At 44.0% G+C, this 22,952-nt stretch overlaps 1 protein-coding gene across 3 annotated transcripts in view; it reads left to right on the plus strand.

The window, feature by feature from the left end:
- LOC139276002 (RNA-binding Raly-like protein) overlaps nt 1-22,952 on the plus strand; it is a 783,670-nt gene that overhangs the window by 205,076 nt on the left and 555,642 nt on the right. Inside the window, exon 1 of one of the 3 annotated variants that reach the window (XM_070893342.1) lies at nt 18,858-18,969. The exons of the other annotated variants lie outside the window; for them this stretch is intronic. Coding sequence (XP_070749443.1) covers nt 18,933-18,969 — 37 coding nt within the window. The 5' untranslated portion in view covers nt 18,858-18,932. Of the gene's footprint in view, nt 1-18,857; nt 18,970-22,952 lie in introns of those variants that run through there. 3 annotated transcript variants of the gene reach the window in all.

Consider the following 22,952-nt stretch of genomic DNA (forward strand, 5'->3'; position numbering starts at 1 on the left):
AAGTAGCTCGGAGCTAAATTAAAACGTAGGACCTCAAAAGTAGTAATCTCAGGATTGCTACCAGTGCCACGTGCCAGTCAGAGTAGGAATCGCAGGATAGCTCAGATGAATACGTGGCTTGAGCAGTGGTGCAGCAGGGAGGGATTCAAATTCCTGGGGCATTGGAACCGGTTCTGGGGGAGGTGGGACCAGTACAAACCGGACGGTCTGCACCTGGGCAGGACCGGAACCAATGTCCTAGGGGGAGTGTTTGCTAGTGCTGTTGGGGAGGAGTAATATGGCAGGAGGATGGGAACCAATGCAGGGAAACAAAAAGGCGACAAAAGCAAAAGACAGAAAGATGAGTAAAAGTGGAGGGCAGAGAAACCCAAGGCAAAAAACAAAAAGAGCCATTGAATACAAAGGGGCTGCAGGAGGGGTCAAAACTAAAAATCATGGTTTAAAAACTAGGATTAAAACACTCGACCTAAACGCACGTAGCATTCGAAATAATGTAAATGAGTTGCCGGCACAAATCATTACAAATGGGTATGATTTGGTGGCCATTACAAAAACGTGGTTGCAGGGTGGCCAAGACTGGGAATTAAACATACAGGGGTATCTGACGATTCGGAAAGATAGACAAGAAGGGAAAGGAGGTGGGGTAGCTCTGTTAATAAAGGATGATATCAGGGCAGTTGTGAGAGACAATATTGGCTCTAATGAACAAAATGTTGAATCATTGTGGGTGGAGATTAGAGATAGTAAGGGGAAAAAGTCACTGGTGGGTGTAGTTTATAGGCCCCCAAATAATAACTTCACGGTGGGGAGGGCAATAATCAAGGGAATAATGGAGGCATGTGAAAAAGGAACGGCAGTTATCATGGGGGACTTTGACCTACATATCGATTGGTCAAATCAAATCACACGGGGTAGCCTGGAGGAGGAATTCATAGAATGCATACGGGGTTGTTTCTTAGAACAGTATGTTACATAACCTACAAGGGAGCAAGCTATCTTAGATCTGGTCCTGTGTAATGAGGCAGGAATAATAAACGATCTCCGAGTAAAAGATCCTCTCGGAATGAGTGTTCACAGTATGGTTGAATTTGTAATACAGATTGAGGGTGAGGAAGTAGTGTCTCAAACGAGCATACTATGCTTAAACAAAGGGGACTACAGTAGGATGAGGGCAGAGTTGGCTAAAGTAGACTGGACACACAGACTAAACGGTGGCACAATTGAGGAACAGTGGAAAACTTTTAAGGAGCTCTTTCATAGTGCTCAACAAAAATATATTCCAGTGAAAAAGAAGGGCGGTAAGAGAAGGGATAACCAGCCATGGATAACCAAGGAAATAAAGGAGAGTATCAAATTAAAAACCAATGCGTATAAGGTGGCCAAGGTTAGTGGGTAAATAGAAGATTGGCAAAATTTTAAATGACAGCAAAGAATGACTAAGAAAGCAATAAAGAAAGGAAAGATAGATTACGAAAGTAAACTTGCATAAAACTAAAAACAGATCGTAAAAGCTTTTACAGATATATCAAACGGAAAAGAGTGACTAAAGTAAATGTTGGTCCCTTAGAAGATAAGAAGGGGGATTTAATAATGGGAAATGTGGAAATGGCTGAGACCTTAAACAATTATTTTGCTGCGGTCTTCACAGTGGAAGACACAAAAACCATGCCAAAAATTGCTGGTCACGGGAATGTGGGAAGGGAGGACCTTGAGACAATCACTATCACTAGCGGGGTAGTGCTGGACAGGCTAATGGGACTCAAGGTAGACAAGTCCCCTGGTCCTGATGAAATGCATCCCAGGGTATTAAAAGAGATGGCGGAAGTTATAGCAGATGCATTCGTTATAATCTACCAAAATTCTCTGGACTCTGGGGAGGTACCAGCGGATTGGAAAGCAGCTAATGTAACGCCTCTGTTTAAAAAAGGAGGCAGACAAAAGGCAGGTCACTATAGGCCGGTTAGTTTAACATCTGCAGTGGGAAAATGCTTGAAGCTATCATTAAGGAAGAAATAGCAGGACATCTAGATAGGAATAGTGCAATCAAGCAGACGCAGCATGGATTCATGAACGGGAAATCATGTTTAACTAATTAACAGGAATTCTTTGAGGATATAACGAGCATAGTGGATAGAGGTGTACCGATGGATGTGTTGTATTTAGATTTCCAAAAGGCATTCGATAAGGTACCACACAAAAGGTTACTGCAGAAGGTAAGAGTACGCGGAGTCAGAGGAAATGTATTAGCATGGATAGAGAATTGGCTGGCGAACAGAAAGCAGAGAGTCGGGATAAATGGGTCCTTTTCGGGTTGGAAATCGATGGTTAGTGGTGTGCCACAGGGATCTGTGCTGGGACCACAACTGTTTACAATATACATAGATGACCTGGAAGAGGGGACAGAGTGTAGTGTAAAAAATTTGCAGATGACACAAAGATTAGTGGGAAAGCGGGTTGTGTAGAGGACACAGAAAGGCTGCAAAGAGATTTAGATAGGTTAAGCGAATGTGCTAAGGTTTGGCAGATGGAATACAATGTCGGAAAGTGTGAGGTCATCCACCTTGGGAAAAAAAACAGTAAAAGGGAATATTATTTGAATGGGGAGAAATTACAACATGCTGCGGTGCAGAGGGACCTGGGGGTCCTTGTGCATGAAACTCTTTTAGAGTCTACCTGCAAAACATAAAACATTAAACCGTGCCACCCGACCTGGGTGACACAACAGACATTTACAAGGCCCTTTTTTTCCTTTTTTTGGTTTTTTTTTTGTTTTTTTTTTTTTGGGCACTAAAATCACAATTTTCCCAGTGCCCCCTATAAAAGGGAAGGGGACACTAAAAGCACCGGCAATTAAAACAAATTAAACTTTAAAACGTAAAATCAAATTAATATTTGGTTGCCGGGCGTGATGATGCACTCCAGTCCCTCCGGTGCCCACCTCTCGCGGAAGGCCGCGAGCGTACCAGTGGACACCGTGTGCTCCATCTCCAAGGACACCCTGGACCGGATGTAAGAGCGGAAGAGAGGCAGGCAGTCAGGTTGAACGACCCCCTCGACCGCCCGCTGCCTGGACCGGCTGATGGCACCCTTGGCCGTGCCCAGGAGCAGTCCTACGAGAAGGCCTTCGGACATACCCGCTCCCCTCCGCACAGGGTACCCAAAGATCAGGAGAGTGGGACTGAAGTGCAGCCAGAATTTCAGGAGCAGCCCCTTCAAATAATAAAACAGGGGCTGCAACCTCGTGCATTCCATAAAAACATGGAACACGGACTCTTCCAGACCGCAGAAATTGCAGGCGGCCTGGGAGTCCGTGAACCGGTTTAAAAATTTGTTGCACGGCACTGCTCCGTGCACCACCCTCCAGGCCAAGTCCCCGATGAATAGTGGGAGGACCCCTGCGTAGAGTGCCCTCCATCGGGGACCCCCGCCTCCTCCGGACGGCAAGATGGTACGCCATGGCATGTCCGGACGGCCGGCGAGGATGGCAAAGTTGAGAGTGTGCAGGAGCAGCCCGTACAGGAAACCCCTCCGCGCGGAACTGGAAGGCACGGAGGGGATTTCCCCGAGGCGGCTCAAGTTGTGAGGCGCCGGCCCCCGAGGGAGGTTTCGTGGCTTGGCGCCGATGAGGAATTCCATCCGGACAGGGGTCGGTTTGGACGGGATCTCCCCACGTGCTTGAGCCGCCTCGACACACCTAACGGAGTCAGGGCCCAGAGCTGTTTTTAGCGACTCGATGGCAATGGCCGCGCAGTGGATGTCGGCCGAATGTAGGCGCCGTGCCAGCGCGTCTGGCGCCATCCAGCCCGCTCCTCCACCATCGAGCAGGTCCCTGACCCTGGTCACCTCACCAGCCACAGCCCTCTCTTCCGACCGCCACATAAAACCTCGGTCGTGGAGGTACGGATTCCTGAGCAGCGGCTCCTGCAGGACGGCCGCCACTCCACCCGGCGGAGAGCTGCGCTTGGTGGAGACTTTGTTCCAGACCCTGATGAGTTCCTTGTAAAAGACAGGCAGCTCCCGGAGGGCGGTCCTGACACCCCCCAAGTTCACAAACAGGAGCCGCGTGTCGTAATTGAGGTCGCGCTGCTGGCAGAAGAAATACGTTGCCAGAGCACACCACCTAGGAGGGGGCTCGACGTAAAGGTATCTCTGCAGGGTCTGAAGACGGAAAGTCGCGAGCTGGGCGCTGACGCACACCAACGACTGACCGCCCACCTCAAGCGGGAGACTCAAGACCGCAGCAGAGACCCAGTGCTTCCTGTTGTTCCAGAAGAAGTCCACCAGCTTCTTCTGTATCTTGGCGACAAACGCAGGGGGAGGGGTCAAAGTGACCAGCCGGTACCACAACATTGCGGCCACCAGCTGGTTTATGACTAGCGCTCGACCCCTGTAGGACAGCACTCGGAGCAGTCCTGTCCAGCGCCCTAGGCGAGCGGCGACCTTGGCCTCCAGCTCCTGCCAGTTCGCCGGCCAGGCTCCCTCGTCGGGGCTAAGGTAGACTCCCAGATAGAGGAGATGGGTCGTGCTCCAGGCAAAAGGCCTGAGCTCCTCCGGCAGGGAGTCCACCCGCCACTGACCCACCAGGAGTCCGGAACATTTCTCCCAGTTGATCCTGGCGGAGGACGCGGCCGAGTAAATCTCCTGGCACTGACGCATCCTCCGCAGGTCAGCGGGATCCTCTACCGCGAGGAGCACGTCATCGGCGTAAGCCGAGAGGACGATCTCCACGCCCGGCCCTTGCAGAGCCAGTCTCGTCAACCTCGTCCGCAAGAGGCGCAGGAAAGGCTCCACGCAAACGGCGTATAACTGGCCGGACATGGGGCATCCCTGGCGCACCCCTCTCCTAAAGCGAAGGGGCGCCGTCAAGGACCTCCTTGTGCATGAATCCCAAAAAAAGCTAGTTTGCAGGTGCAGCAGGTAATCAGGAAGGCGAATGGAATATTGGCCTTCATTGCGAGAGGGATGGAGTACAAAAGCAGGGAGGTCCTTCTGCAACTGTATAGGGTATTGGTGAGGCCGCACCTGGAGTACTTTATGCAGTTTTGGTCACCTTACTTAAGGAAGGATATACTAGCTTTGGAAGGGGTACAGAGACGATTCACGAGGCTGATTCCGGAGATGAGGGGGTTACCTTATGATGATAGATTGAGTAGACTGGGTCTTTACTCGTTGGAGTTCAGAAGGATAAGGGGGGATCTTATAGAAACATTTAAAATAATGAAAGGGCTAGACAAGATAGAGGCAGAGAGGTTGTTTCCACTGGTCGGGGAGACTAAAACTAGGGGGTACAACCTCAAAATACGGGGGAGCCAATTTAAAACTGAGTTGAGAAAAAATTTCTTCTCCCAGAGGGTTGTGAATCTGTGGAATTCTCTGCCCAAGGAAGCAGTTGAGGCTAGCTCATTGAATGTATTCAAGTCACAGATAGATAGATTTTTAACCAATAAGGGAATTAAGGGTTACGTGGAGCGGGCGGGTAAGTGGAGCTGAGTCCACGGCCAGATCAGCCATGATCTTGTTGAATGGCGGAGCAGGCTCGAGGGGCTAGATGGCCTACTCCTGTTCCTAATTCTTATGTTCTTATGTTCTTATGTAACAAGCTCTTTGTGTGATTCGAACCAGGACAGCACTATTGCCAAATCATCAGATAAGAATGAGCTTAACACTATCTGCAGAATTCATCTGAGCCCTGGTAAAACCATCGCCCACATAATTCCTTAGTCCAATTTAATAGTGCGATTTGTATTACATGCATCCTTTAAATAATGAACACAGAGAGCAAATGAGAAGCATAAAGAATTAATATTCGTTTTTTTTAATGTTCATAAACTCTTCAAACAATTTTGTAATACAACTTAGCAGTTTTTCATGAAATGATTCATCATTTCTTTAATGGCTTCAGTAGTATTTTTAGCACTGTGACCAAAGTTTAGCAAATTCAACATTTTCCATGAAATTATTGTATTTTATTTTCAATGTGCTTTGCAGCATTCAGTTTTGCATGTACATAGATTATATATGAAATTATATTGATACACAAAGCTGATTCTGCATCTTTGCATTCTGACAATAGAAACATAGAAACTAGGTGCAAGAGCTTGCCATTCGGTCCTTCGAGCCTGCACCGCCATTAAATATGATCATGGCTGATCATTCAACCTCAGTACCCCACCCCAGCCTTCTCTCCATACCCCTTGATCCATTTAGCTGTAAGGGCCACAGCTAACTCCCTTTTGAATATATCCAACGAACTGGACTCAGCAACTTTCTGTGGCAGAGAATTCCACAGGTTCACCACTCTCTGGGTGAAAGTGTATCTCCTCATCTCAGTCCTATATGGCTTACCCCTTATCCTTAGACTGCGTTCCCTGGTTCTGGACTTCCCCAACATCAGGAACATTCTTCCTGCATCTGACCCGTATAGTCCCGTCAGAATTTTATATGTTTCGATGAGACCCCCTCTCATTCTTCTAAATTCCAGTGAATATAAGCCTAGCCGATCCAGTCTTTCCTCATATGTCAGTCCTGCCATCCCGGGAATTAGTCTGGTGAACCTTTGCTGCACTCCCTGAATAGCAAGCACGTCCTTCCTCAGATTAGGAGACCAAAACTGCAAACACAATACTCAAGGTGTGGTCTCAACAAGGCCCTGTACAACTGCAGCAAGACCTCCCTGCTCCTATACACAAATCTCCTCACTATGAAGGCCAGCATGCCATTTGCTTTCTTTACTGCCTGCTGTACCTGCATGCCAACCTTCAATGACTGATGTACCATGACACCCAGGTCTCGTTGCACCTCCCCTTTAACTAATCTGTCACCATTCAGATAATAATCTGCCTTCCTGTTTTTGCCACCAAAGTGGATAACCTCACATTTATCCACATTATACTGCATCTGCCATGCATTTGCCTATTCACCTAACCTGTCCAAGTCCTCCTGCAGCCTCTTAGCATCCTCCTCGCAGCTCGCACTGCCACCCAGCTTCGTGTCATCTGCAAACTTGGAGATATTACATTCAATTCCTTCGTCTAAATCATTAATGTATATTGTAAATAGCTGGGGTCCCAGCACTGAACACTGTGGCACCGCACTAGTCACTGCCTGCCATTCTGAAAAGGACCCGTTTATTCCCACTCTTTGCTTCCTGTCTGCCAACCATTTCTCTATCCACGTCAATACATTACCCCCAGCACCATGTGCCTTAATTTTGCAAACTAATCTTTTGTGTGGGATCTTGTCAAAAGCCTTTTGAAAGTCCAAATACACCACATCTACTGGTAAACCCTTATCCACTCTGCTAGTTACATCCTCAAAAAACTCTAGAAAATTTGTCAAGCATGATTTCCCTTTCATAAATCCATGCTGACTTGGACTGATCCTGTCACTGCTTTCCAAATATGCTGCTATTGCATCTTTAATAAGAGACTCCAGCATTTTCCCCACCACTGATGTCAGGCTGACCAGTCTATAATTCCCTGTTTTCTCTCTCACTCCTTTCTTAAAAAGTGGGGTTACATTAGCTACCCTCCAATCCATAGGAACTGATCCAGAGTCTATGGAATGTTGGAAAATGACCGCCAATGCATCTACTATTTATCGGGCCACTTCCTTAAGTACTCTGGGATGCAGACTATCAGGCCCTGGGGATTTATCGGCCTTCAGTCTCTTCAATTTCCCTAACACCATTTCCTGACTAATAAGGATTTCCCTCAGTTCCCCCTTCTCGCTAGACCCTCGGTCCCCTAATATTTTTGGGAGGTTATTCGTGTCTTCCTTAGTGAAGACAGAACCAAAGTATTTGTTCAATTGGTCTGCCATTTCCTTGTTCCCCATAATGAATTCACCTGAATCTGACTGCAAGGGACCTACATTAGTCTTCAATAATCTTTTTCTCTTCACATATCTATAGAAGCTTTTGCAGTCAGTTTTCATGTTCCCTGCAAGCTGACTCTCATACTCTATTTTCCCCTTCCTAATTAAAACCTTAGTCCTCCTCTGCTGAATTCTAAATTTCTCCCAGTCCTCAGGTTTGCTGCTTTTTCTGGCCAATTTATATGCCTCTTCCTTGGATTTAACACTTTCCCTAATTTCCCTTGTTAGCCACGGTTGAACCACCTTCACTTTTTTATTTTTACGCTACACACGGATGTACAATTGTTGTAGTTCATCCATGTGATCTTTAAATATCTGCCATTGCCTATTCACCGTCAACCCTTTAATTATCATTCGCCAGTCTATTCTAGCCAATTCACGTCTCATACCGTCGAAGTTTCCTTTTTTACATTCAGGACCCTAGTCTCTGAATTAACTGTGTCACTCTCCATCTTAATGAAGAATTCTACCATATTATGGTCATTCTTTCCCAAGGGGCCTCGCACGACCAGATTGTTAATTAATCCTCTCTCGTTACACAAGACCCAGTCTAGGATGGCCTGCTCTCTAGTTGGTTCCTCGACATATTGGTCTAGAAAACCATCCCTTATACACTCCAGGAACTCCTCCTCCACAGTATTGCTACCAGTTTGGTTAGCCTAATCAATCTGTAGATTAAAATCACCCATGATAACTGCTGTACCCTTATTGCACACGTCCCTAATTTTCTGTTTGATGACATCCCCAACCTCCCTGCTACTGTTTGGTGGTCTGTACATAACTCCCACTAATGTTTTCTGCCCTTTGGTGTTTCTCAGGGAATGTGTCACAAAAGGATTATAGAAAAATGTTAGTAATTTCCTCAGGGATTTTTCCGATCGTCCGCTATAACTTTGTTGTTTCTCTGGGGGTTTTGTGGATCTTCCACTGAAGTTGCAGCAGATGATCAGCAAAATTCCCCCACCATCCCGGAAATTCTGTCCGTTTGTCATGAAACTTAATTTGAAAAATTGAATTTGAATCTAGTTGGAACAGACTAGTGTATCGTCTTCAGCATCCTTTCGTTGCCCCCAGTGATCATTCCCCATAGAGCATTGTTTCTCCCCGACTGACCATTCATATCTTATTGGATAGGGAGGACTTCTGTAATTATGCCTTTTATAAGCTGCTTGATTGTTGCATCTACTTAGCACAAATTACATAATTAACATTAGGCTATCCCTTGATATAACTGTGCCATCCCCCTCGTCCCAATCTGGATTCAGCCGGGCAGGGGAAGTGAGAGTCATGTCAAAAGTCTTACAAAAATAATGGAAAGATTTTTAAATTACCACCTTGATCTGTCTCGGAGTGCCAGCTATTCAGTGCAATGGTAGATTAATTACAATAGAAATTTATTCATCCATCATAATTGATCAATAATTGCAATGAATGGCAATGAAAGGATTTAATTGAGTCCTGAAAGCTGGCAGATTGTCAAACAATTAGAACTGCATTCATGTAAAGATTTTAAACAACATACTTTCCATACGCATTTACAGTAAATTGGACCCAAAGCAGCCACACACACAATCATACATGGTTTCCTACGAGACCTAAATAGCTTTGCCTGCCAGAAACTGGGTAAATTTGCAAAATTGGTTGGTAACCCTAATCACAATTCCCCAAGCAAAAATCAACTCATTGTCATCCAACCAAGAAAATTACATTTGTCCGTCGACACACGTGCTTTATGTGAAGTGGTTGACTGTGCTTATTCCTGGTCAGATGTGCCTTATGTTTATTTTGTTGTTTTGTATTTGGCTATTCATATTTCTCTTCGGGTGGATTACAGTTAAAGTTTGATTGTGTTTGGATGAACATTGATTAGATACTTATATTGTCCCTTTCCTGTGGCTAGTTTTCTGCACTGTACAAGCCATTGTTCATTTATGAGCACATGCATAAGATAAAAACATAAGAATTAGGAACAGGAGTAGGCCACACAGCCCCTCGAGCCTGCTCCGCCATTCAATAAGATCATGGCTGATCTTCGATCTCAACTCCACATTCCTGCCCGATATCCATAATCCCTTGCTTCCTCTAAAGTTCAAAAATCTACCTATCTCAGCCTTGAACATATTGACTCAGCATCCACAGCCTTCTGGGGCAGAGAATTCAAAAGATTCACAACCCTCTGAGTTAAGAAATTCCTCCTCATCTCAGCCTTAAATGGCCGACCCCGTAGCCAGAGACTATACTCCTTAGTTCTAGACTCTCTAGCCAAGGGAAACAACGTCTCAGCATAGACCCTGTCAATCCCCCTTAGAATCTTATATGTTTCAATGAGATTACCACTCATTCTTCTAAACTCCAGATAGTATAGGCTAAATCTACTCAATCTCTCCTTATAGGACAACCCTCTCATCCCAGGAATTCATCTAGTGAACCTTCGTTGCACGGCCTCTAAGGCAAGTATATCCTTCCCCAGATAAGGAGACTAAAACTGTGCACAGTATTCCAGGTGTGGTCTCATCAAAGCCCTGTACTATTGTAGCAAGACTTCCTTACTCTTGTACTCCAACCCCCTTGCAATAAAGGCCAACATGCCATTACGAAGGTTCACTAGATTATACATACATATACATTGATGACTTGGATGAGAGAACAGAGTGTAGTGTAACAAAATTTGCAGATGATACAAAGATTAGTGGGAAAGCGGGTTGTGTAGAGGACACAGAGAGGCTGCAAAGAGATTTAGATAGGTTAAGCAAATTGGCTAAGGTTTGGCAGATGGAATACAATGTCGGAAAATGTGAGGTCATCCACCTTGAGGGAAAAAAACAGTAAAAGGGAATATTATTTGAATGGGGAGAAATTACAACATGCTGCGGTGCAAAGGAACCTGGGGGTCCTTGTGCATGAATCCCAAAAAGTTAGTTGCAGGTAATCAGGAAGGCGAATGGAATGTTGGCCTTCATTGTGAGAGGGATGGAGTACAAAAGCAGGGAGGTCTTGCTGCAACTGTACAGGATATTGGTGAGGCCGCACCTGGAGTACTGCATGCAGTTTTGGTCACCTTACTTAAGGAAGGATATACTAGCTTTGGAGGGGGTACAGAGATGATTCACTAGGCTGGTTGCGGGGATGAGGGGGTTACCTTATGATGATAGATTGAGTAGACTGGGTCTTTACTCGTTGGAGTTCAGAAGGATGAGGGGTGATTTTATAGAAACATTTAAAATAATGAAAGAGATAGATAAGATAGAGGCAGAGAGGTTGTTTCACTGGTCGGGGAGACTAGAACTAGGGGGCACAGCCTCAAAATACGGGGGAGCCAATTTAAAACCGAGTTGAGAAGGAATTTCTTCTCCCAGAGGGTTGTGAATTCTCTGCCCAAGGAAGCAGTTGAGGCTAGCTCATTGAATGTATTCAAATCACAGATAGATAGATTTTTAACCAATAAGGGAATTAAGGGTTGTGGGGAGCGGGCGGGTAAGTGGAGCTGAGTCCACGGCCAGATCAGCCATGATCTTGTTGAATGGCGGAGCAGGCTCGAGGTGCTAGCTGGCCTACTCCTGTTCCTAATTCTTATGTTCTTCTGTTCTTATGTTAACAACTTGTTATATATTACCTCAATCATGTGCTGCATGAGTTACAGTCAGCAGTCGAGTTAGTTTGATGCGTCATTTGGTGGATGCAATTAGTTGTAAAACTAGTTTTCAGTAATCATTTTATTGCTCATGAATAAGGCCGATGAGAAATGCTTTAGTCATTACTAACAAAAAGATATAGAATAAATATTTTATTTGAGCATTCTGCAACCTCAGATTTATATCCATGCTGTAATATCAAGCACTAGATATTCTTCTTTGGTCAGGTAGAAGCAAAAAAAAACAAGGTATAACTTATGATACAAAAATTACCATAATCATAAATGTTGTGCTTCAAAACTCATCTACAGTCTTGGTATTCACAGCATGTCAGTAATCCTTTATTTTAACAAAAGTGAGGGAATACAATTTATTGACCAAAGGCAATAGACCTTCTAGTCAAAGGAAGGCATTTAGAATCATGCCAGACCTCCATTTCCTGCAAGCTTGTGTATGATAGCTGTGTTTGCTTAATTTAGCATTTTTAATTTTCTTTAAGCACTTTAATTACTGCTGACATATTTGTCCTCGTTATGCAACCTTGTATGAAGTTGCTATGGTGCATCTTTTAGATCAGGTTGAAGTAGCAACAATTACAATTGTCAGTAAGTCTAATTATCATTGTGATGTATAACAAAGGTTACTTTGAGCAAAATCATGGAACATGAATGATTTTCTGTTCATATCTGCCCGTGTCACTATTTGCATACTGTAATAAAACTCCTTTCTTCTAAAGCACTTGTTGTTTAAGGAAGATTTTAATGTTCCTTTTCTCATTAATGTATCAGATGTATAACTGAATAACAGAATATTTGGTTCTTTAAAAGATAATGCATTTTTCTCTGAAGTGATGTGTATAGTGAGCTGCAAATCCTACATATAGAAGGTCTATTGAAGATTTAATGGTGTGTTTTAGTAGTTTTTTTTCCCAAATCCCAATTTGAAAATTAAATCATAATCTTTGAATTCTTGCAGCTCGTGTCAGCATGCTGTATCAGCTCATTAAGGTGATAATTACTTAGAAATGTGATGAGTCAAGAAAAATATGACAATTTCTTGATGGCGTGGGCACCTGTTAAAATTGCCATTAGCACATTTAGTTGTATGCTGCTTCCACTGCAGAAATGCTAATGTTGGTATTGAAGATCGAAGAAAATGTTTACACCATGTTAATGCAGATGATTTTCTGTTGGTAGATTTAAATTCATTTATAGAATTTCTGGTGCTCAACATTTTGTTCCTGATTAATGATTATGTTTGGTTATTTTATTACATCAATATATTTTTAATTCAAATCCTGTATATTGTATCCAAATTGTAATTTGGACAGGAAAAATTATGTTGTCATAAGTAGTCTCGAAGGAAGCATCAATGTTTGTACTCTCTGGGGATTCAAAGCTTTTACCCTGAATTGCTCAAATGCAATTTTTGCAATTTGCTTGTAAATGGTCAGTGTTGCAGAAACATCTGGCCATTTAAATACAAATTTTAAAAAACTGCACTAGATTCAAAGTCAAGATCAGATACTTAAAATAAACATACAATTAATTTATAATTAGAATAAAACAATATAACATTTGTTGGACAGGTATTTGAGAATGAGGAACTTACAGGGTTATGGACAAAAAGTGGGGTTGGGGTCTGAGCACAACTACTCTTTCAAAGAACCAACACAGACTCGACGGGCCGAATGGCCTCCTTCTGTGCTGTAAGTTTCTATGATGCTATTATTCTTCTAAATTAATATGTTTATCATCATCATCATAGGCAGTCCCTCGGAATTGAGGAAGACTTGTTTCCACTCCTGAATTGAGTTCTTTGGTGGCTGAACAGTCCACTACGAGAGCCACAGACCCTGCCACAGGTGGGGCAGACAGTTGCCGAGGGAAGGAGTGGGTGGGACTGGTTTACCACACGCTCCTTCCGCTGCCTACGCTTGACTGCTTCACGCTCTTGGCGTTGAGACTCGAAGTGCTCAACGCCCTCCTGGATGCACTTTCTCCACTTAGGGCGGTCTTTGGCCAGTGATTCCCAGGTGTCAGTGGTGATGTCGCACTTTATCAAGGAGGCTTTGAAGGTATCCTTGTAATGTTTCCGCTGTCCACCTTTGGCTCGTTTGCCGTGAAGGAGCTCCGCATAAAGCAATACATTCTTATCAAATATCAAATATCTGCATTATAAATAGGATTTTTTTTTTAGAGCCATGGGTAAAGAGCAGGGGAGTGGGACTAATTGGTAGCTCTTTCAAAGAGCCATCACAAGCACAATAGGCCGAATTGCCTCCTTTTGTGCCATATCATTCTAGAATCCTATATTAGATTCTACTAGTTTATCTAACTATATTGGGGGTGAAATTGGGTATCGCCCCATTTGGGGCGTTAACTTTTAAAAGTTAGAAAAATTAGAGCTAGGCTCTAATCATTTCAAACTTTAAAAAAATTTGGCGTTTGCGATCCAAGAAGGAAGTGAAGTGCTAAATCAAGTGCTCCATTTTCTTCTTGGAGTCCAATCGACAATAGGCAGGGTGGTGAATTCAGCAGCACTACACACTGGGCCATGGAATGGTACCGCATTGAAAGACTCCTTCTCTCCCTTAAAGGAAAGGGCCATTGCTGCAGGCTCTGCAAAGGAAAACAAACTTAACTTCTCAATGACGGCAGCCACGATCCTGCGTGATCAGCTCAGCACTCAAGCAGAGTGCTGGGCTGACAGGAATCCATGAAAAAAGCTGCAAGAGAAAAGGTAAGTTGTTTTTTTTACTTACCTCGGCCGTCACGCCTTAAAGCATCGCCGCGAAGCGGCTGGCCAGCCGATGCATGCCTCCTGCAGCTTTCAGTGTTTTCGCCTGCCGCTGCTGCAGGGGGCGAAACGCAATTTTGGGTTCGGATCGCTGCCAGGCAATGCGCACGATGATGACGTCCCGATCTCCTGACGAAGGAGATCGGGACGCAATGCCTTGGCGTCTCTGCAAAACTCCCGCCGGATATCACGGGAGTTGATGGTATCGCCGTACCCGATCGCAAAGCCATCCAATTTCGCCCCCATTATATTCATTATTAAATCAATATGTGAAATTTTGCCCCCCGCATCCTGCAATATTTTCTCTGCCTTAGTGGGTTCCTCTGCTCCATGCACTAAACCTGATTTGAGACAGAACACTGATGAATTATTCCTCTTCCCCCTGACAAGGCAGCTTTGTAACCAACTATTCGGAGGTGTACAAGAGTGCCACAGGTCAACTCCTCCAATTTTTGTTCACTTACCCTGTGGGGATAACTAATCACCTTCACTCAGCGCTTTATTTCCACTGGTTTAGCTGAGACCAGAGGCTTGCCATAAAATCAGCTCTCTTACACATCCATGATATTCCTACAGCCATACTGTTGGGCCATCCATGTCATATAATATTGTAAAATCAATCATCTTGTATTATGGTGGAAGCCACTTTTCTACATATGATGTGGATCTATACCTGGTACCTTGTGAATTTTCCATTTATTGGCACAGATATCTTGCATCGGTTAGAATGTTGTTGTGATTGGTTAAACATTGGTGCATGTGGACATCTATACTCGGAAGTAGTGTTTGTTGTTGACTTCAGTCTGTAATGATCACAAATTTGTGAAGCCAATGACTTAGGCTACAGCCCTGTAGCCACATTCTCACCGCTGCTAGGAAAAATACACCCATTTCAATCTCTTCCCCAACCCCCCCCCGCCCACCCCCCTTTATCATCCCACCCCATCCATCCCCCCACTCCATCACTCATACACATATACACACACACAATGGCCGGGATTTCGCCAACAGAGGCGAGTTTGATGCAGGCGGCATTGGTGCAGTGTGGGAAAACTGCTCCAAAGTGCAGTCAGCCCTCTCCCTTCAATTTTCTGTGACTAGGACTTGTTAAGCCCGCCCTGCAGGTTTCCCGGCCAATTAACTGGAAGTAGGTCTGATGACATCATCTGATGACGCGTCATCATCTGGTTTCCATCAAAGAACCATGCCCACTTTTTTTTTGACAGATCATCTGTCAGTCTTTTGAAGCATTGAGCTACTACAAACACTGACACACACTGCACAAAGGTGCATGGCTACACCCAGACGCTCCCATAACTCCCTCCAGATGCTTATGGAGGGAGTCACAGCATGCAGGGAGGTTCTCTTCCACTCCAATGGATGGAAGAGACCTCTCCAGGAGACCAACGCAACCTGATTGCACATTACACATGAGGGTACAAGCAGGGATGTCGTCTGGAGGACCTGGCTGCAGTGGCGCAAAACTTTCAATTATCTCAGTAGATCATGAAACGTTACTGCAAAGCCACAATCAACTTCATCCTGCTATGCCACTCATCACATCCCCATCACTCTGTCTTTCCTACTCTACCCCTGCACATCCTTACTCTCATCAACTTACCTTGCACCTCCATTCATTCCTTTCTCTCTCTGTCTATCTACATTATCAGTTCCCCATTTCACTACCCACCCCTCACACTCACCCTCATCCTTGTCCAATCATACCAACTAACAACACACAAGGGTAGGCATTTGGGTCCTTTAGCCAATGTTCATGTATAGTTAATATTGGTGTGTTGTCAAACATTGAAATCTTTATTTTCAGGACATTGCGTTCTTGGACAGATTTATGGGCACCTTTGGAAGTGGCTTAGTGAGTTGCAGTGTATGATGAGCCATAAGGTGATGAGTGTGAAAGGAATGGGTTGGACATTGCAGGGATGTTTTATGGAGTTAGTGTGGGGTGGTGCCAACCTGGTGCATCATGTGGCAGTCACGATGTACAGCATGAGGTACATCCTGACTGCCACATGTGGCCATGGTGAAGCCATGGAGAAGGTTGGTGTTGTTGGTAATGATGCTGGTGTGTTTAATGATGTTGGTGTTGGGGCTGATCGTTGTGGAATTATAAGGACCAAGGCGATATTTTTTCAAGGGCACCGTGCTGCTGGAATAGATGGCATGTGAGGTTGAGATGACAAAAGCACCCTGTTAATGGTGAGAAGTTGCTCCAAGGAGGTGACAGTGAATAGAGAGTTCACTGCAAAACACTTCCAAACTGCATACAGCTCAAAAGTGTATTCCAAAACCTGAAGGCTTCAGTTTCTGATACTGGAAAGTGAATAGTTGTGAAATGGTAGCTTTTGTACCACTTCTGCAGCTGCCAACTAGCCAAAGCAATAGAGAGTCACTGAGAACCCAACTCCACTTACCTGGCGTGAAACTCAAGGGACGGCAAACCCATCAAAAGGTTGATAAAATTGTAAGTGCCTGCTTTTAAACATCTTAACTGCCATTTAAGTATCTTTTAATGATGTTAATTACCTGTCCTGTTGCTTGCTGTTGGGTCTGCTATCCGAACGCAGATCTGACAGCTGAGGAACTCACACGGAGGTGTGTTCAGAGCGGGATCCCAACCCGCTGTCAATCACGCCATTTTGACAGCGGGCACGCCTCCAAACCTGCATTCGTAGGGCTGGGGAGATTCCGGCTAAAGAATGCAAAGACATATGGAGGTGTACTCAATTCCAATGCAATACAGACCATAGATAGCCCCCACTCCTGCAGGCTGAGTGCCCTAACATGGAACATGGTGATGCTTTGTAAATGCTCACTCTCCACCTCCCTACCCGAAATCCTGTGGCAAACAGCAATCATCCAGTTAGGGTTATCAACACTCCAGGAGGATTGGCCTGAAATCTCCAGGAATTGAAGATTAATCTGCAACACACTACTGCGAGCAACCTCGGAGAAGATCATGGGGCATTAAAAAGATTGTGGGTGAAATTGCCCCTTTTTAAAGCCCGGTTAGCACTTCCAGGGGGCGCTAACAGGACGGAGGAGACTTTGATCCCGGGGGAGGGGGCGCCACAGCCTCCCACGAAATTGCCCGGCAGCACCTCGGTTAGCGCTCTGGGCTGCCGCACAACCGGCGATGACGTTATTGCCGTGTTCGGTGACCCATCATCGCCCCATGCCAACCACTTAACGCCCCGCAGGGGAAATTGCCCCGCTGGCCACGAGACTGGCACTTGTGGATGTGAATGCCAGCTTCACGGGTTGAGAAGCTGGCCGACATCCGCTCTCGGGGTGCTCCTTAGAGAGGAGGGGGCCAGCGCCCTGGGCTGCCATCTTTTTTTGCCTGCTGATTTTCGGGTCGGCTCAACAATGGTGGCCCTAGCGTGGTCCGGGCCGCCATTGTGCAGCCTGGCACTTCATTTTGGGTGTCAGGCTGCAGGCCTGGTTGCACACTGCCCTGGTGGCCCAGTGGAGGCCATCAGAGGACTTACAGCATATACAGCGGCCCTCCTCTTTAAGCGAAAGTGAGGGGCATTGATGCACATCAGTGTTGCGTGGAGCATCCAAGTAGCGCTTCCTTCAGTGCCCCAGTAGCGCCCCAGTAACCGCCCCCAAAGGAAGTGGAGTGAGCCGGGGGGCGGGACATCAATGCCGGATGCTAAAAGTCCTGGCCCCATATGGTTATGCCCCCAGTTGGGGCCCAGAGCAATTTCATCCCGTTTCTTTCATTTTCTTTGAACACTTCTGTTTATTAGTTATAAAAATAGTGAAGGTGGAAAAAAGGTTATTTGACTGACAGTCAAGAATCAAGCATTTGGTCATTTATTGTCTTTTCACTTTCCAATTGATTTGGGAGGGTGGTGCGTTGCGAGAATGGACATGTTGTGTGACTAATGGCGGGAGTGGGGGAGCCGGTCATGTGATGAAACCTCCAGGTATACATTCAATCAGAGTTGCCAACATCACATCCCATTAATGCCAGCTTTGATAGTTGTATGTAGGAGCAGAAAGTGAAGAATTATGTTCATGTGCACCTCCTTTATTAAAAAAAAAACAACAGGTACATTTGCATCTCTGGGTCAGGTGTGGATCTTTGGAAATAAGCCTGAAAGGAGTCAGTTCAGGTCACATTGGCTTGCAAACATGATACATCACCTGGTTCCGAATGCATTAACCCCAGATAACACCGCCAGCTGCGTGCTCAGTAATATTACTCAGATATTATATGAAGTAATGAACTATTCTGAAAAATCTATTCTAGAACGTGAGAAAAGCAGTTCCAAAAAATAATGTTTAGCAGGGGAACAATGCGAAATTCTGGTCTATCTTGTGAAATTTGAGATTCTACCTTTGTTTTATTTACTCCTTTGAGAGCATTTTTTATTTGATGCAGAATTGGACAAAAGATATATCTTTAGCATCCATTGCAGAATGGAGCCTCTTGCTCCCCTGTTATATCATGCGAATGGTATCATCCAGGCTACTGCTGTTCGATCACTGGTTACTTTCTGTCGGTGAGTGGAACAACTGCCTCCCTGAAAACGAGAAGCCTTTTCATTCAGTGTCCTGGAGTGTGATTACTACAGAAGAAACCTGGAGCCGTTTAGAATGAGTATGGTTAAAGGCAGACGCCGCAACCAGAGATGTAAGTATTGTTGCTGTAACGACAACTCGATTAAGGACATTGACAGGTTTAGTGAAGGAAATAGTCCTGTTGAGCAAGGTTTGTTTAAATCAAATTTGGACAAATCAAGAATTGAGACAACTATGTAAGTAAATAAAGTAATCTGTCGGGAATGCAATTTAGTGGCAGTTAGAGGTCAGCTTATTTTATTGGTTTTATTCACCGGACCAAACTGCACAGAAGTATTCATCAGAACTTTCAATTACTTGTCGAATGGAAACTTGCTTTCTTCACACGTTTAGTGATGAAATAATTCGGATTATATGAGTATTCTGTCATTGTAAATTGCAGTCCGAGTTTCATATTTTACTTTAGCAAATTGTTGGGAAATAGGACTGGGAGTTTTATTTTTAATGTAAATATTGCAACAGAGAGGTAATTTAAAAATGAATAGAACCTGATATTGGAGTATAGAAGGTGTTTTAGAAAATCGGAGTATGCGTAATGGTCAAGGAAGTCCAAGTGAAGAGAGGAAACATGAAAATTATTTGACATCGAATAAAATAAATGACGAATATAGGAGCAGTTTTCTGTTGAGAAACAATTCGACTGCGATCCCCAAACTCCATTTACTTAAGGGAGATGAAAGCAATCCGACTTGAAGTTCAATCAGTTTAAAATTATAGCGAAATGAGATGTACTCAGCAAGGATTATTTTGCTGTTGAGATAGAAGTTGATGCATCGCCTCTGGGGCAAATCAGGCAGCCTTCACACCATGATACAAATTGCCCTGGGAATAAACCCCAGCAGCTGTGCCATCAGTCTGTTGAATGAGACAGCAGGGTGACAACATTCAGAGCATAATTCATACATTACTATGGGGAGAGAAAATGTGATAACTTCAGTGGAAAGACACCTAATCTTTAGGCAGTGGGAAAGAAAAAATTACTGCACAGTGCCAGGTGCTTATAATGCAATTGATTACAAACAAACATAACCTAGATTATGTATTTGACATAGGGGTGAAAAGCCATTTTTTAAGCTACAGTACATTTATAAGTAATGCAGCATGTAAACATGTGCTCTATGTCTATATTCTGCATTTGTTATATGATATGCCTCTGCTTAATACTGCAAACTTGCATTATTTCTTGATTTTATAGAAGCAGAAGCATTTCATCCTGACAAAACACTTATTGTTTTGGTAGCGGTCTGTCTCTCTTGAAGATAATAGCTTTTTATTCACCATTGACGTTTATATTTCTGGGTTGATTAAGGATTTAATATGTTGCACGTAATACTTGTGGGGTTATACACAGAAGTTATTCCAAAATCAAGAACCCAGAAATGTCTGACCCATCTGTATTCTTTTTGCGTACATTAATTTTGAGTTTTAAAATATGATTTAATGATTGGCCCCAGATTTTACTTCAAAATGATGATTCATAACTGTTGCAATGAAGTTTGGGAAGTTTCCGAATCTAATCCTTTGTCTGTTCTGAATGGTAGAATGTTCCAAACATATCTTGTCCGAGTGTAGATTCAATAGTTAATTAATTGCACTGTCCATTGGCCCCTTTTTCCATTTAGAAATAACACTTCCGAGCGATGTAAGCCAAATATTGGTGCATTGTGTTGCTTCAAAGCATTGTGCCATGGAAGAGACATGCACATGCCTCTGATTCCCAACTTCGGTCAAGCAAAGGCAGCAAATCAATAAAAGGCCAAGTCAGCTCTTTATGGCTGGCTCGAGTCGCATAGACAGGTAACTGGGTGCAGGCTGATGTGCAATAGATGTTAAAAAGAAGGAAAACTGCCCTGATGGCTAGGTTGGTAGGCACACTGCTTTGTGTAGACCTGAGACATGCAGCTGATGAAGGTCTGAGGTTCAATCTCTGGTCTATGCTGAGTTAACTAATCTCAGCCAGCTCATTGAGGATATGGCACTTCAGTTGGCGACAGCACCTTTGGTTAGGGAGGGGAAATGTCAGTGAGGGTTTCGACTCCAGATCATTAATTAGTGTCCTTGCTGAAAAGTCCATGTATGGATATTAGGCGAGAACTGGATTGGGGTAGCCTTGCCTGCCGCCATTCACTGTCAAGGTGCATGTATGAAGAGTGACCCCTTGGACCAGGTAATGGGAGGTAGCCAGTGTGTGTGGATCTCTACCCTTGCAGCAGTCAACATATTCACAACAGCAGGGGGGAAATTGGAAAGAAAATAAACAAAATGAGATTGGAGCAAAAAATAATTTTGAAAAATAAATGATCTTGTGATGGCATGTGTGTGTGTTGGGGGGATGGGTCCAAAATTATATGTGGTCATAAACAGATCTAGATCTAGTTATTATTGAGGTTGAAATTGGTTAACAATTTGGTTAAAACAGCAAACAGATAAATTTGCATGCAAATGCATGAATAGGTACATTACATGTATTGCACAGTGGAATTCAAACCCCTTCGTGTTTTTTTGAGGGAGGGGCCCATTCACTTATTTTGTCTTGAAAGTAAATACCATCAAAGTAAATATTCAGAACTGGTACCACTGTAACAGGATATTTAAAACATGAGTTGATGCATGGTAAATCAGAGATAAAATAATGTTTATAACTGAAACTTGAAAGGATGTGGATTTTAAACTTGTTTACGGCAGGATTCCAATCGCATAGTGCATTAGTAGAAAATAGAATAGAATGTTTGACCTCCATAACTGCAACACAATATAGAAAGAATTCTCTTTCTATTGGTTAAGTGTGGCCCTTTATATTGCAATCTATTATTAATCTTTTGAGGACCGTGAATGTACTTTTGTATCTGACTGAAAGTATTCCAGTACTATAATATTTAGTTTATTTGCTAAATACTGCAAACAACTATTTCATGATCATATACTTAATTTTCATTTCAGCACAGCATTTTTACAGAATATTTTTAATGAATGTCTGGATATAGGATTCTGTTAAGTCATGGCTGATGTGTACCTCAACTCCATTCACCCACCTTCGAGCCTCAGCCCTTGCCTAATAAATATGTCAAATCTCGGTCTTGGCCCAATTTTTGGGGGGAGTGAGTTATAGATTTCCACTCCCCTTTGTGTGGAAAAAGTGCTTCCTGATTTCACTCCTGAGTGACCGAGCTCTAATTGTAAGATTGTGCCCTGTATTGCCCAACCGTAGGAAATAGTTTCTCTGTATCTACTCTAGCTAATCCCCTTATCATTTTAAACAATTCAATTAGATCACTTCATAATAGTCCAAATTTAAAGGAATGTAAGCTATTTCTGAAACTTATCCTCATAAATTAACCCTTTAAGACCAAGTATTATGATTCTGGTGAATCTGTGCTGTATCTCCTCCAAAGCCAATATATTCTTCCTGAGGTGCGGTGCCCAAAACTGAATGCATCAGACTCGATGGGGTCTGACCAAGGCTCTGCACAACTGACTCATCACTTCCACCCCCTTGTATTCCAGCCCACTTGTGATAAAGGTCAACATTCCATTAGCCTTTTTAAATAACTGCTAGATCACAGGTACAAGAAATAGTGTGCCTGGATACCTAAATCCATTTGACCCTCCACATTTTCTAGTCTTTAATCGTTAAGAAAATATTCCTATTTGTCTTTCTTGGATCCAAACTGTATGAACTCACAATTCCCTGCATTGAACTCTATCTGCCACACCCCATTCACTTAATCTGTCTGTCGCTTAGAAATCCCCTGCTCCCATCTACACATTTTACTGTACCTCCTTAGGGACATCTATTTAAGGGTATGGTAGATTAGTGGATATGTGGAGGCCCCGACCTGCGTGAGAACACCAGCGGCAGGTCAGGGCTATAAAAGGAGCGGAGGTGCGGCACCTGGGAGCAGCGCGGAGGCATGCCACTTCAAGGAGCAGCGCGAGCTGCGATGGCAGTGAAGGTCCAGGTCGGTGATTGGAGCGTGGGCAGACACAGCAGGAGCAGCAAGATGGGGGCAAAGGAGCGACGAGAGACTGTGGAGG

The sequence above is a fragment of the Pristiophorus japonicus genome, chromosome 1 (assembly GCF_044704955.1).
Source record: "Pristiophorus japonicus isolate sPriJap1 chromosome 1, sPriJap1.hap1, whole genome shotgun sequence".
Taxonomy (NCBI): domain Eukaryota; kingdom Metazoa; phylum Chordata; class Chondrichthyes; family Pristiophoridae; genus Pristiophorus; species Pristiophorus japonicus.